Source organism: Aedes albopictus, chromosome 2, assembly GCF_035046485.1.
Source record: "Aedes albopictus strain Foshan chromosome 2, AalbF5, whole genome shotgun sequence".
Lineage (NCBI taxonomy): Eukaryota > Metazoa > Arthropoda > Insecta > Diptera > Culicidae > Aedes > Aedes albopictus.
The window spans coordinates 313,445,731-313,461,058 of record NC_085137.1 but is presented as its reverse complement, the minus strand read 5'-3'; the positions used below and the strand labels follow the sequence as shown (position 1 = coordinate 313,461,058).

Genomic DNA, 15,328 nt, shown 5'->3' with positions numbered 1-15,328 from the left:
TTAACGTAAAATTGCCTCATATTATGAAACGTTGTGAAATGTGTTAACTTTACATAACATTTTTATATATAAAAATCGTTGACTAAGTTAAATTAAATACATCAAACGTAAATTTAGTTAATTATTCTTGAAATGAGCCAAAAAGTATTAAAATTGAACTACACATGACGAAGATATCACCAAATCAATTTTCCATGTTTTACGAATTCTTTTGGCGAGATTCGCACAGTCGAGGGCTCGGCAATCGTAATTTGACTAAGATTTAAGCAAAAAGTCAAATTTATTCATAGCAGCATCCATGGGTGCCGCTATCATCAAACATTAAACATCAAGCGTTTAGCAGAGATTTTAGCAAATTAACTTGAACCGAGATTCGCACAATCGATCTCGGCATTCTGTATTAAGTGTGTTTATCATTGTAGTCCGACATTCATCAAAGGTTGCCATGATTCACGTTGTGTTAGTTTTTTGTCGGGTAATGATTGCTCTAAAAACACCCTATATCAGCAGGCAATAAGTCTTCAACACCGTGGTTACTTGGGTAACGACATTTTTTAAGTTACATTGAGTAAAAAAAAGTAAAAAACTTCAGCCCTTTTCAAATATTAGTCTAGGTCAATTAAAAAAAACAAGTATGTAAAGTTGCTTTGAAATACATGGTCTTCATACCTAAAAAATTCTATGAGAATGCTGCCATGAGAATTTGCGTGAACTCGCCATACACTCTAAAAAACACACAACCGAAAAGGTTCAAAGTGCCATAACTTTTTTGTACATGTTTTCCCCATTATGAAATTTTTACAGATAGTAGCTAACAGATCGAACTTTATTCTCACAAAAAACCATGAAGGTAAAAAAAAAATGCTTTTTAAGATATTAAATTTTTAGTAATAAAATTCAGTTTTTTTAGAAGAAAGACTAATTAAACTTTTCAATGCGTATTTTTCTGAGAGCCGCCGTAAATTAATCTACAATTTTGCCGAAGACACCTTTCCGATCAAACAAGCCGTTTTCGTAAAAAAAAAATATTTGCATGTGTTGCATTTTTTCATATGCCCTTTTTGAAAGTTAGTTGAGACTCCATAATAATATATTATATGAAAAAATAAAGGTTATTTGTATTGATTAGAACAGCTGTGCGCTGTTTGTTTCTTATTTTTGTATTTTTTGTTAAAGTGAGCATGAAGACAAAAAAAAACGGAATCAATCGGTGCCGTAATCGCTTGTTTTCGAATAGGATGAATATGGGACCGTGAGATTATTGATGGCACACAAACCCTAGATATTTGATAATTGCAGCTTACATGTAATTGACAAACATATCAAAACTTTAATGTTTTTCGATGCAGGTTCTGTGTGATCGAATATGTTGGATAGATTATTTGGTTGGACTTTGCTTTCTTTCTCTAATAATTATTTTCATTTATTAAGAATTATTCTGCTAGAAATCCATTTATAAGTGAAATAGGTGGTACGCCAACGAACATTATTGCTGAACAACGTTTGCATAAACCACTGTTATGCTCAACTTTTTTTTGGCTTAATAAGCTTTTTTATATTTTTATTGTTGTGTTTTCGGGTGGCTTTTCAGTCTAGCGTAAAATCAAGACAAGTGCTACTTGTTTAATTCCGACGTTTCGGCCATTGGACTCGGCCTTCCTCAGGGGATCTGTTAATTTATCATTAAGACATGACATTATACATTTAAATTTGACGAAATACTTTTTTACAAAAAAAACTCACATAAACTTGCACCGTCCCTCGTATGCTGCTAAAAGCTTTGCGCTGAATTGTCTGTTTTAATAAAGTTTTTTTCCTGGACACCTAGTTTTAAAATGTATAACAGTTAGTTGTGCAAAGCTTTTGCCTACCTCTATCTGGTGTACCGCATTTGGTTTGGTTTCGCGGTTGCGTTGGTGGATAGTCGTACGAAACATACGAAAACTAAAAACCTGACTAGCTACTATGACACAAAAATGGACACTAATATACAGAGAGATCTTAACTAAATGGAGAACAATAATGTATGTGTATAATTAATAGAGATTGTTACTGTGTATGGTGAGAGGGAGAATTTCTGTTTTGCTCATTATTCATGGGTGGTATTGGTTGGCTCTGGTAGGGTCAAGTGGGGTAAAATGCCATTTTTCAAACTTTCATCGTTTTCAATGATAATTAGCCTCATTTGTTAGGCTTTCAAAGTGGTAACAGCAACTAGACAATATTTGCTCGATACCTCAGCAAAAATATTTACTTAATTATTGCATTTTCATCGATTTTTAGCGATTTTAAAAACTGATTCGTAAAACGGAAGTGGTGCAAAAAGACCTTCTGCCATGGGGTAAGATGCCACTTCATGAAAACATTCAAAAATTACGTCCATCAGTTTTCGGGCATTTCCGACTCCTTTTCCCCTCCTCTGTCCCGCTTTTTCGTATACTCAATAAATGAAGTGTTACCCCCCTCCCCGCAAAACGATGATCGTAATATTTGAATGACCCCTAACATGGAAGCGTAGACATCAACAACCATGCGTCTCCATTTGTGCCTCAATCTCGTTGGAAACACTTGGCTGGTAATAAAATCACCAAAAAACCTTAATTGCAAGCACGAAAAACCGGAAGTTGCTAATTTTCATTGGGAAATCAAAAGATTTTTCGTGGGTTTGGTGGCCTAGCTTCTAGAGGAATGTTCGATGCAAACATATCTTGACACCATTCACCTACATCAATGATCAAGTCCCATTCAGGAATGATTTTGTGAGTTGGGCCATTTTACCCCATCTTGGCATTTTGGGCTTTGTTCCCCTATTGTGGGCTTGTAGTGGATTGTTGTTGGTTGATCCGGGCTATTGGAGGGGTTGACGTTGAGGGTGGTGGGGTGTTTGTTTTGATTCTGCTTCTGGATGTTGTTGCTATCGTTTGGAGTAAACCGGTGTATATTGCACTTATTCCTTCTGTGTCGGTCCTGTAGTTGACTGTTGATGGTGTGTTCTGGATGTGGAGGCATTCTAGCATTGGAAGACGAGATGCTGCAAGCGAACGATCGATAATCTTGGTTTGATCCAATCCAAATTGGTGTTTGTATTTTATACAGTGATCTACCAATGCTGTTTTGTTACTAATATTAACCACTGCTCCATCATTGTTTGTGTATCCTTGTTCCAATAGTCTGTTGAGCTTGTTTATATTCGACTTGTGTCCACTGAGTCTGGTTTTCAGTTTATTGGACGTCATGCCTATATAACATCTATCACAGTTCTGGCAGGGGATGTTATAGATCACATTGTGTTGTAGCATTGATTCGACTGGATCTTTAACTTTAGTGTAAACAGTCTTGGCAGTCTTAGCATTCTGATTGGCAATTTTGATACGAGGATAGTCTTTTTTCAGGCATTTGGCGATTGATTCACTCAGCTGCGGAATGTACGGAAGCGCTACGTAGCAATCAATGCCAATGTGGTCTTCTATTTCAGGCTCAACTCGAGTTAGACTGTTCGAACCGAAAGATCGATAGAGTAATCGATTTATCAATGACGGGGGATAGTTGTTGCGTCGAAGCTGTGCGTGTACTACTCGTTTGATTTGGTCTACGTTGGGGGTGGATGTTAACCCTATTACACGTTTTATGAAGTTGGCGACGACGTTGACCTTTTGCTGGATGGGATGGAACGAAAGGTAGTTGAGCAACCTGCCCGACGAAATTGGCTTGCTGTATCATTCGGTCGACAATGTTTGGTCATCATTTCTGATAACCAGTATGTCGAGGAAAGGGAGGCGGCCGTTGTTTTCTTCCTCCACGGTAAATTGTAGGCGTTCGTTGTAGTTGTTGAATGCTTCTAGTGTGGCTTGGACTTTGTCTCTGGGTAGAACGATGAAAAAGTCATCCACGTATTTCTTAAGGAACAGTATTACGAAATCTAGGCTCTGTACGACTGTTGTTATCAGTTTGTTAAGCACTATATCTGCCAGTATTGGCGATAGCGGGCTTCCCATAGTAGCTGTGCCGAATTTTTGCGAGTATATTTGGGAACGAAACATAAAATAACTGTTGTCCAAACAGAAATTCACGATTTCAAGGAAGAGATACATATTGATCTGTGTGTGTTCCTTGATACGGTCCCAATCTTCTCTAATGGCCCGGAGAATCAGTTCTTTCGGGACGTTTGTAAAGAGAGAAATCACGTCGAACGAGACTATGACGTGATCTTCAGGAACCTTCAAGTGCTTGATTTCAGCTGCAAACGTGAATGAGTCACGAATGTTGTACTCACAGTTGGTGGCTGCCTGGATGATGTTGCTAACATATTTGGAGAGTTGATAAGTTGGGCTTGTTATGTTCGGCACTACTGGTCGCAGAGAAAGCTCCGGCTTATGCGCCTTCGGTAAACCGTAAATACGGGGACAAATAGCCGTATTACTTTTGAACCGGTATGCCTGTTGTGCATCGATGAGCTTTAGATCCATCAGCCTCTTGACGAATTGATTGTTCTTGGATTCGATGCTGCCAGTTGGATCCCTATTCAACTTTTCGTAGGTGTTCTCATCATCCACCAGCTGCTTTATTTTCCGGTCGTAGTCATCGAGCTCCATAATGACCGTTTTGTTCCCTTTGTCGGACCGAACAATGCAGATGTCTGGATTGTCTGCAAGGAAACGCCGTGTAGTCCTAACGGCTGAGCTGCAAAATCTGGATGTCGAATTGTTGTTCGATGGAATGCTGGATCGATTGAGGAAGTTCTGTATTCGATTGACAATCTGACAACGGTTGTTGTCCCGAGTTTGCTTGTCCGGGTTTTGTTTTATTATTGCTTCTATCCCTGTCAATACATGAAATAGGGGAAGCTCGGAGACGTCTGAATAGGGTATAGAGAACTTCGGTCCCAGGCTCAGCAGAGTAAGAGTCTGAGGTGGGATCTCCTTGGTGGTTGCATTGAGGACGGCTTGATCATTGAGCGATGGAAGCTCATTGGGTTCGTTGCGGGATCTGTCAATGATTCGTTGGAACTTGCTTTTTGTTGTGCGTGCTTTTATAGGTGGGGTGCGTGCTTTTATAGGTGGGGGTGCCACATTGGGAATATCTTCCGGTGGAGGAGCATTTCATACTTGCTCTACAATTGTCTGTTGCTAGAACAGACGGTGTTTAGGTGTGGCTTGGTGAACAGACGCTCGAGATGTAGTTCCTCAATCTAGCGTGAGTCAGAAGGACAACATTGCCCAGGCTGTACTACTACCAGCTAAACACGCGACTCTTTACTGGAGTTTTTTGTCATCGATGGATGCGTGGAAGCATGAAGTTGAAACTTGTGAAGACAACAGCTATGTTGCAAACTCATTGTCGATAATGTCGACTCACTATTTCGCAGCCCAAAGTATAGTTTCTTCAAATTGATTTAACCTTCCAGGACGCGCTTGTTCCATGCCAAAACTGCACCGCGCTTGCGCTGTATACAAAGAGCGATGTTTTTTTTTTGTAGTGTTGTACTTTTTACAACAGTGCGTGTCCTGAAGGGTTAATTTAGATAATCTTATTTTGACTTGCTACAATGTATTATTGATACAATCAAATGTTTGGAGATTCCGGCAATCAGAGTTCACAAGATTCAAAACAAATTTATTATCCTACAGGTGCATGTGCTGCAGATAAACAACTTTCAACGGAAACAACAGCAAACGCTCTTGGCAAATTTCCACTGCCAATCTAGCTCGATCAAAAAGCAGTTGTTTTCGCAATTTGAAAACACTTAAACGCAAAATTTCATCATAACTAGCTCACGACGTTGCATGGTTTTCCAAATGTATAGCCTAAAGCTTTGTGTTGTTGTAATTCAATTTCAGCTGAGTCCACTTCCATATGTTGATTCTGAAAAAATCGATTCGTTCCGAATCGAAATGAAATCCACAGCCACAATAGGAGGCAATCAGTGAAGTACTAGATTGAAAGTAGTGAGCTGGATTTTTGTATGGTGAGATGTTCAATTCTCCATTTTTGCAATGAATTGGTGCAAACAGCGTGGGTTATATGATTTCTTGGCTAATTTGATGCTGTTTGAGCAAAAGTTTGGGTAACTTTGTTGTTGTATTATTTATTTCATGCAACTTCAACAACACAGTTACTCAAACTTTTGCTCAAACAGCATCAAATTAGTCAAGAAATCATAATACCCACGCTGTTTGCACCATTTCATTGCAGAAATGGAGAATTGAACATCTCACCATACAAAAATCCAGCTCACTACTTTCAATCTAGTACTTCACTGATTGCCTCCTATTCGGTAGCAATTTTCCAACACTTGATACGTGTCTCAGAACGTGCTTCTTGAGTGCCTTCCATAATAACAGCCTACAATTGGTCAAATCTCCAATTTAATCTTATTTAAACGTCTTCGAATCGCATCGAATAATTGCCAGGTAGGTGCTCCTTGTTTTGGTGCTTCGGTACGGGTATTTCCGACGGGAGTGTAATTCAAATACTTGCCTGACCTGATGTATCATTTGAATTCATCCAGCGACAAGGATGGCATTCTTTTCTGGGCCCCTAAAGTATCACCGAACCGTGCGCCTGTTGCCCTGCGCACTATGTTATTATGCAAATTTCCGCACTTGTTTTTTTTTTTTGTCGAGTGCATTTTGGCACCAGGACCAGACTCGGCGCGCCGACACAGGTTCGAGTTAGTTGTGTAAATACATTAAATTTACTCGTGTGATGCTTTCGTTGTAGAAAAATGGTTCAATGGATGTCCAACGAAGAAGACAAAATATGGCCAACATGGTTAGATATTAATCAACTATCGGAGGATGCGCGTTTTTTTTTCAATGGCAAAGGGCACATCCTCGAATTCTGACTCAAAGAAGACGAACGACCAATTATGCATCTACATAACTTTTCATTATTTTCTGCAAGTCTTGGTTATTTGTTTTAGGTAGACATCAGTAGTGTAGTCAGACAGTGAAACTGAAATGATTTGACGATTTTACACAGTACATATACAAAAAAAAATAAAACATAAATAAAATTAACAAAATAAATAGAAAAAATAAAATACATAGATTTAATAGGCAAAATGTGAATCAATAGAATCAATAGAATCAATAGAATCAATAGAATCAATAGAATCAATAGAATCAATAGAATCAATAGAATCAATAGAATCAATAGAATCAATAGAATCAATAGAATCAATAGAATCAATAGAATCAATAGAATCAATAGAATCAATAGAATCAATAGAATCAATAGAATCAATAGAATCAATAGAATCAATAGAATCAATAGAATCAATAGAATCAATAGAATCAATAGAATCAATAGAATCAATAGAATCAATAGAATCAATAGAATCAATAGAATCAATAGAATCAATAGAATCAATAGAATCAATAGAATCAATAGGCCCATATATCCGAGGCGGTAAACGCACGGGTATTCAGCATGACCATGCTGAGGGTGACGGGTTCGATTCCCGGTCGGTCCAGGATCTTTTCGTAAAGGAAATTTCCTTGACTTCCTTGGGCATAGAGTATCTTCGTGCCTGCCACACGATATACGCATGCAAAATGGTCATTGGCAGAGGAAGCTCTCAGTTAAAAACTGTGGAAGTGCTCATTGAACACTAAGCTGAGAAGCAGGCTTTGTCCCAGTGAGGACGTTACGCCAAGAAGAGAGAGAGAATCAATAGAATCAATTGAATCAATAGAATCAATAGAATCAATAGAATCAATAGAATCAATAGAATCAATAGAATCAATAGAATCAATAGAATCAATAGAATCAATAGAATCAATAGAATCAATAGAATCAATAGAATCAATAGAATCAATAGAATCAATAGAATCAATAGAATCAATAGAATCAATAGAATCAATAGAATCAATAGAATCAATAGAATCAATAGAATCAATAGAATCAGTAGAATCAACAGAATCAATAGAATCAACAGAATCAATAGAATCAATAGAATCAATATAATCAATAGAATCAATGGAATAAACGAAACAAAATGCCTTATTTTAGTTAAACTAGGCTGTTTTGGATCCTAATTCTGAACGTCCACTCGTGACTACTTCACTGGTATGCACCGTACCAAAGCTCTTGAAAGTGACAGAGAAAAGGGCAGTCAGCGGAACGGCCGGGCAAAGGACTTCGTCGTCCGATCGGGAGCACGACAACGACGGCCCGCAAAAGTGAATTTGTTCTCCTTTTTCATTAGCATCCCATCAGCGTCGTAATTTCGCGAGGCATTGCCCTATCTTGGCTCGGTCGGAAGCGCGCGTGTGTGGATCGCGCATCCGATATAAAATGTGTCCGCGACGACAGCATACGAGGCAGCGAAACCGACACGTTTTGTCTCACTTTAGGGCGGTCACTCGATCATTTTTTTTGTCGTCCTGCTGCTACATGAAATCGATTCTTTGGCGCGGAAAGCGAGCAGGTCTGAGCCTCGACCTGGCGCAATCTGCGAATCCAATCGTCACGCGTGTTTTTCAGCGGTGGTATCTGATGCAGATAGACAATTACGTGATACACACAGGCTGCATGCCACAGCCAGAGAAATATGCAAAACTGACCCTGCTGGGACCGGGAATGGCCGTAGTTATCGCGCTGGTGCAGGCATTGCATTGGGAGGCGAGGAGGAAAAGTATCATTTTACAATATGTGTAAGTCCCGAGCAGTGTGATAGCCTATTATGGATAATTATCCTTGTCTATGGCTCCTAACCAAGTAACCAAAAGTTTTGTTCCCTTTGACAAAATACACTTTTAAATTCCACAAAGTTCACACAAAGTTTCGAACGAAACTTTACGGCTGCTTAAGACTAATCACATGTAATTCCGAGGAGTATCTTAAGCAGCTCACACTGAACATTCACGCAAACGATTCAGAAATGGTAATTGGTAGTTTCTTGAGTTGTAGCTTAAACGCTGCTTGGGGTTATCTTCCAAAATTGATCGGAACACCAAATCTCGTACAAGTTCATTTGATGGATGATAAGGAAGTCTACAATATTATCCGTATGAAATAATGCTCAAGGTGTAGAAGAGCGTGTAGTTCGGTTGTTTGCTATATTCACAATGTCGTTTATTTCCTGATTTCTAGATTATTCTACTATAATAGGGCTCTGCACGAAATTCTCTCCCTCTCTTTCGCTCTTATTGAGATTTTGTAAACAACAAGGCCAGGATATGTCAAAATCCCATACAAAATCAAAACAGTGCCCTATAGCAATTGTGATCTCAGCCTACTACATCTCTCCCTTTCTTAAAAAAAATAGTACTCTTGTATTTAATATACCATACCATGAATTTAACAACATTCGATGATTCTTGATTTTAGCTCTGTTGAACTCATATTTTTGTCCAAGAGTCACTGCCACTAATCGTCAGGCCTTCCCATGCGTTTTCTGACAACTTGACATAGTTTTGGTTATCACTGCCGAGGACTCTTCAGTGTATGAATGTTGGCAATTTTCTATTTTAGGCATGCCACGTCAGGTTGCTGGTCAATGTGGGGAAGGGGCAGGAAGTGATGATATCGTTTGTATCCACATCAGAACGAATATACCTCTGTGTCTGCACAAATTGCGGATGACGGAGTGTTGGTGGGATATGATTGGCAAAGGGTTCACACATTGGTACGTGAATGCCAGGGTGTCGGATAGCAACCCGACTAAAATGGTTTTCGAGAGTCATCCGACCACCGGTACAAGAAGACGTGGTGCGCCGCGATCTAGATAGGTCGATCAGGTGGAGAACGCTCTACAGAGTACAGACCCTTCGCAGAGTGCTGTACTGGAGACACACAGCCATGGGCCGAGTAGAATGGAGACGGCTACTAGGTACAGCAGTGGCCACTCAGGCCTTAGCCTGACCGGTAAGGTAAGGGTGTCCATTTCGCCCCGTACCTTTCCTGCCAGCCCTAAAAACAGTTCATAATTAATTATTTCTTTACAATAAAGGCATTCTACCTGCTGTAAATGATTGAAATACGTAGGTAACAAGTTAAAGTTGTAAGCCAACTGATAAAATGTTAAGTTTTTCTCTGTTATACACGCTTAACGTACTCATTTGCTTAGGGTGTCCATTATGCCCCTAACCCCCCTAATAAAGTACAAGGCAAGATGGGTCTCCTTTTAAGTAATTAATATTTTCTCAGCGGTAAAACGGCAATATATACGATTTTGTTTATATTCCTTTATGCTCCATATTCATATTGAATAAATAATAGCTACTAGTAAACATTTTAATAATTTATTTGAGAAATTAGAGAGTTTACGATTTTAGTGAACATAAGACGACTTGAAAACCAATGTTTTCACAAAAAAAAAACTTAATTTTAATGTTAAAATTTTAGACGCTCATTTCGCTTGCTAGGAGTGAGTAATAAGATAGTCTTGTAATTAAAAATAATTCACTTTTAAATGCTTCAAAAATAAGCTTAAAACTGAAAGATACCCATCTTGCCCCGCGGTCATTTATATGGAATGTATCGCTTACGAAAAATGGCAAAAAATATGTCCAATGAGAGTGAATCATTTTTCCATAAATACCCTTCACTTTTGTGGATTCATGCTGGTCATCTCATAAAATAATAAACATAATCAAAGCATAAGAAATGCGTTCGAAAATGGCACTGACCCATCTTGGCCTGCCCCGCCCTAATAACTAATTTAACAAAACACCTCAAATAAATACGTAAAACCTTATAAAGTATTTAAATGAACGTGTTTGTCATCGCGTTCTTTTCGGGACATGGTATCACGCGACAGTAACGCAAGTTTGTCTGACCATGCCACGGCTTCACCAGTTTGATAAATCTAATTTTGCGGTGTCCTTTTTTCTCTGGCGTTGCCGTGGTTGGTTGCAGCAACACCAGAGATTTTGTCATCACCAATGTAATTTTGCGCGTCCACCGGACGACAACAACGGTGTACGATTATTCTGCTTTTCTTTTTGTGTCCACTATAAAAACACATTTTCTCATACCAAATTTGGCAAATTCCTCTCCTGGCAGGATAAATTTCCACCTATTTGCCAAAGCAACAAAGAAACGTCCTGCAGTGACCGAAGGACCGCCTTTGCCATGTTCAAGTACTGGCTGTACAGTGCAACAGGTACGAAGAAAAAATGCGTGGCAAATTGGCGAATGTCGTAAAGTTTGGCTCACACGCTTGGAAGCCTATAATTTAAAATTAAAATGAGAAATTATTAAATATTAATCACTCGGTAAATATTTACCCAGTCAGGCGTTTGCGGCTCTCAGCCAGGGCTGTGCGCTCACAGTCGGCTCGTTTATCTAAAGTGCAACTTCTTTATTGCCAGAGCCCCTGTTTGGCTGCTGGCTGGTGATGTTCGTCTTGCTTGCCACAATGCAGTTAGTGGTGCAATTGCCCCATGGCCCGGTAAGCCTCCTGGAACTTTTTTGAAAAATCTCTGGAAGTTTGTTTTGTAGCACACTTACCCTCTAATTAGAATCATCACGAATCTTGTTCTCCGAATAGAACTTGCAGCGAAAATTCCTGCGATCTGATCACCACCGGCCAAACGTTGCATGTCCGGATCAATAACGCGTTGGCAGCCATACGAATCCCGTACAGCCGCGGTGAAAAAAAAGACCAACTTTTCATCATTGACGGGGCATCACAGCATGATTTCTCGTGTTAGATTCGATACCTGGACGTGCTAAAAGTAACACAAACATCTCGCACTCCATCCTTACGGCGGGAAGGGGTACTTTTTTTCTGTTCCACTGAGAATGAAGAATCCTTAAGACTGCGATCGCCTGAGAAGCTAACAATTCCCTAGAGCTATCCATCATTCGTATCCTACCATTAGGCTGTGAGGGCTGGATTCACATGTGGGTTTTTGGATTCATTTGTAAGTTCGTATAACCAGCCTAGCGTGAGACAGCCAAATTGTTTAAAAAGTAGAATTAGGCGGATCTTGAGATGAATGATTGTGTATTTGTTGCACCTTGCAGAGCCTGTCGAGTTATATTTGTTGGTTTTGGGCATGTGGATTACAGATAAAATTGGGAAATTGTATTTGCTACCGCCTTGCCTTTAGACATGCATGCTCGCTTTGTCCATATAGGTGAGGCGATTAATGCACAAATATTTAGTAAAATATGCCCAAAATGATTGAGTTTTTATCTCTTACTTACTGAAAAAAATCCGTGATAAAAAAGTGGTAGACTTCCAAATTATTGAGCACAGTTTATGCCATACGAAGGTTTTAGGACACTTCCCTGTATTACATTACCTCGAATTCCATTACCCCGAATGATTGTTGCACGAGCCTATCTAGAAATCCGCTCTGGGTAATGAACGGTGCACCAAGTGGTTCACCTCATTTTCAACAATAAATTCCCTTCTGTGAACATATGGTGTTCTTTCTGGATGAGGAACTTTTTGGCATTCTAAACAGTGCATTTTATTATTCTGTTCTTGCTCACTTGTAATAAGCTTGAAATATGAAGATCAGGTGCGCTGGTTTTGTTTACGAAGAGATTTGTGCCGTCGAAATCGTGAGTAGGTGCCAAAGTCGGCCATTGTGGCGGCCATTTTGGGATTCCAACAAGTCTGTCCTTAAATATCAGTGTGCTGTTTGATGATCAAGTTTTGTTTAAAACTATCCTCAAGTAGTAATTTATGAAATTGCAAAAAACGTTGGACGCAACTCGGTGCAGAACTCGATTTTTACAGCACTCGTTGCAATTATCCAACTCGGTAAGCCTCGTTGGATAAATATACGACTCGTGCTGTAAAAATCGGTAAGCCTCACTGGGTAAATGTATGACTTGTTGCGTTGCGTGGTAACGGAGTAATTCGTAGATTGCATACTGAAAGTTGTCATGTTAAAACTTTGATACTCCTATTCTAATTGTTTATGACCTTTTTGATTCCGGGATGGGGCACAGGCATTTACACTGCGTCCTGGCTAAAAAGCCTATAGGCTTAAGCGCCATTGACCGCTCTCTGAAACGATAAGAAACACGAATGGGAAGGGGTAGTAGGGAAGGGATGATATCTATTTATCGAGATGCCAGTAACTCACCGACGCTCTCGTAAATAGAAAAGAGATGAAATTTTGGTAAAGGAATTGTTAGGAATTCAGTATGATTAAGTTATGCGATTGGATTTTTTTTTGCTAGGTTTCTAGCTTCACTCTGAATAGAGTTGAAACCTCTACACTAGAACTGAAGATAGAAAAGAGTACGTAATCTTTCAGAAGCAGTTTGCCAGACGTACGCGGCAAATGACATCCATTACCGTCTACCCCTGTTGGTTTGAACGACATCTTATGCAAACCAACGGGGTTCGTTTTTTAATTTGAACTTCTAGTAACCCTGTGGACATCGAAAAAATCACTGATGGTAACCGTTTTTGTTGTTTGAACGATGTGCAGATTAGAGGGGGTCAAATTAAAAAGTGTTCAGATGAGATGAGGTCAAACCAACGGGGGTTGACGGTAAGATACTGTTGCAAACTGACTCAGAAAGTTACGGTAGAAGATTGGAAAATTTTCAATTGGTCAGTCAGTCAGGATTTGCCTATGTAGTGTTCTGGTCACACGGTTTGTATTTGTCTTCTTGTTTGATGTTGTGGTATGGTTCAACATGTTTTTCTCCTCGTTAAGTCAGTTTTTTTTATCATCGAATAAGTCGAACTCCATATGTTAAAATATAGTCGATCCTGCGTCAAATTGTTTTCTTGATTACGCTAACTGTTTTCTATTTCTCTGTGTTCATTTCTTGTGTCCTTAAATTGTCATCGGTCCAAAACCCACAGAAACATGTAAATGAACTTCTGATATTTTTCTGTTGGTGTCATAATACCATCTGAGAGATAAACAACAATTCGCCAAGTTGGTCAGTTGCTTGCAATATAATTTTAACCGTTGTGTGTCCGACAAACTTTTTGCTTTTTTCTACACCGTGCTTTTCAAATAGGCGTTGGGTACCCGGGTACCCTGTCGGCCACATAAGGGTTAAAATAATATAGATTGCTTGTCAACTATTACGTATTCATCCCCCTACAAATACTATGAAAAAAATTCAAATTCGTTCAATTCAGTAACAAATTTTGAAAACGACGTATAATCAATGGAGTAGCATTGATTATACGTCGTTTTCAAAATTTGTTACAGAATTATCCTATCGGTCCTACCTTGATAAACTTGTCATTTTCTCAAGCGTGGCCTAGAAATGTCAACCTATACACAAGTAACGTTGTTCAGCTAATAAAACGCAGTCAGTTTTTTGTCAAAAATGTCACGTCGAACGCATTGACGTCAACAATGCGCTTAAGTGTTCGCACGTTAGCTTCGAATCTATCAGCACAATTAAGTGCTGCAAATCTCCTTCTCACTATTAATTCTTCGGTTGATTTTAATTGCTTTATTTAAAGAAAATATGATCAAGTAACATTGTAAAAACTCGAAAAAGCGACTATGACATTAATGAATTACTAATCAAAATCAACCGAGGAACGTGGAAAAGAAAGCTCAAACAACATTTTGAAGTCAGCTGGCTGTAAAAGGTTCCAAAACCTATCACAAATCCTATAATACCTTTATTAGGATTTGCAACGATCATTAAAACCTTCTCAAATGCAATTGACTTTGAACTGTTGCTTGGGAATAGACTCTACTAAGCCCCAGCGGTTCCTCCGTGTTTATCGAGCATGTCTGATGCATATGATCAGCCATACTCCATCTGCAGCAGCCGGTTCGTGATGAACCGTTGGAGGCGCATTAAAGTGTTAAAAAGGTGATATGTTTCACTAAAGAACACAACATTACAATAATAAAAATGAAACTCCTTCACTTTAATACCGTCAACCCCTGCGAACTTGGCCAGGGAAGTTATGCGATTGGATTATTATGAAATTTTATATATGTAGGGGAGACTGAGGAGACTTGATCCCTGGGGAGACTTGTTCCCCCCCTATTTGCACGGAATCAAAAACATTTTTCTTCTAGCATATTATTTCCAAAACTACTATGGACAAACGACTATGTTTTGGCTACAAGTGATTTTGATTGTACATTGCATTATTTTTTAACGGCTGATGGTTTGTTTTCAGTCCTTCAGAAATCTTTTAGGCGATTCCGAAAAATCTCAATAACTTTGTGAAAATTGAACCAAATCGTGTCAAAATTTCACAGCACATAGTTTAAATAAAATACTTTCAAACTTATTTATCCAAATAAGGCTGTTTTTAACATATTTTAATGAATTCAGCTTAGTATACACAACAGTGACATGGGGAGACTTGATCCCTCGAGGATTACACACACATTATACATGTGAAAAATAAAATTCGGAAGCC

The 15,328-nt window shown here is 39.0% G+C and overlaps 1 protein-coding gene across 1 annotated transcript; it reads right to left on the bottom strand.

Annotated features, from left to right (window-relative positions):
• Positions 1-2,807: 2,807 nt before the first annotated feature.
• On the bottom strand, positions 2,808-11,709 carry LOC134286680 (uncharacterized). The gene is made up of 3 exons (XM_062848331.1): positions 11,696-11,709; positions 3,756-4,986; positions 2,808-3,656 (listed from the first exon to the last, which is right to left on the bottom strand). The coding sequence occupies exons 1-3, from the start codon at positions 11,707-11,709 to the stop codon at positions 2,808-2,810; spliced, it is 2,094 nt and encodes a 697-aa protein (XP_062704315.1).
• Positions 11,710-15,328: the final 3,619 nt, after the last annotated feature.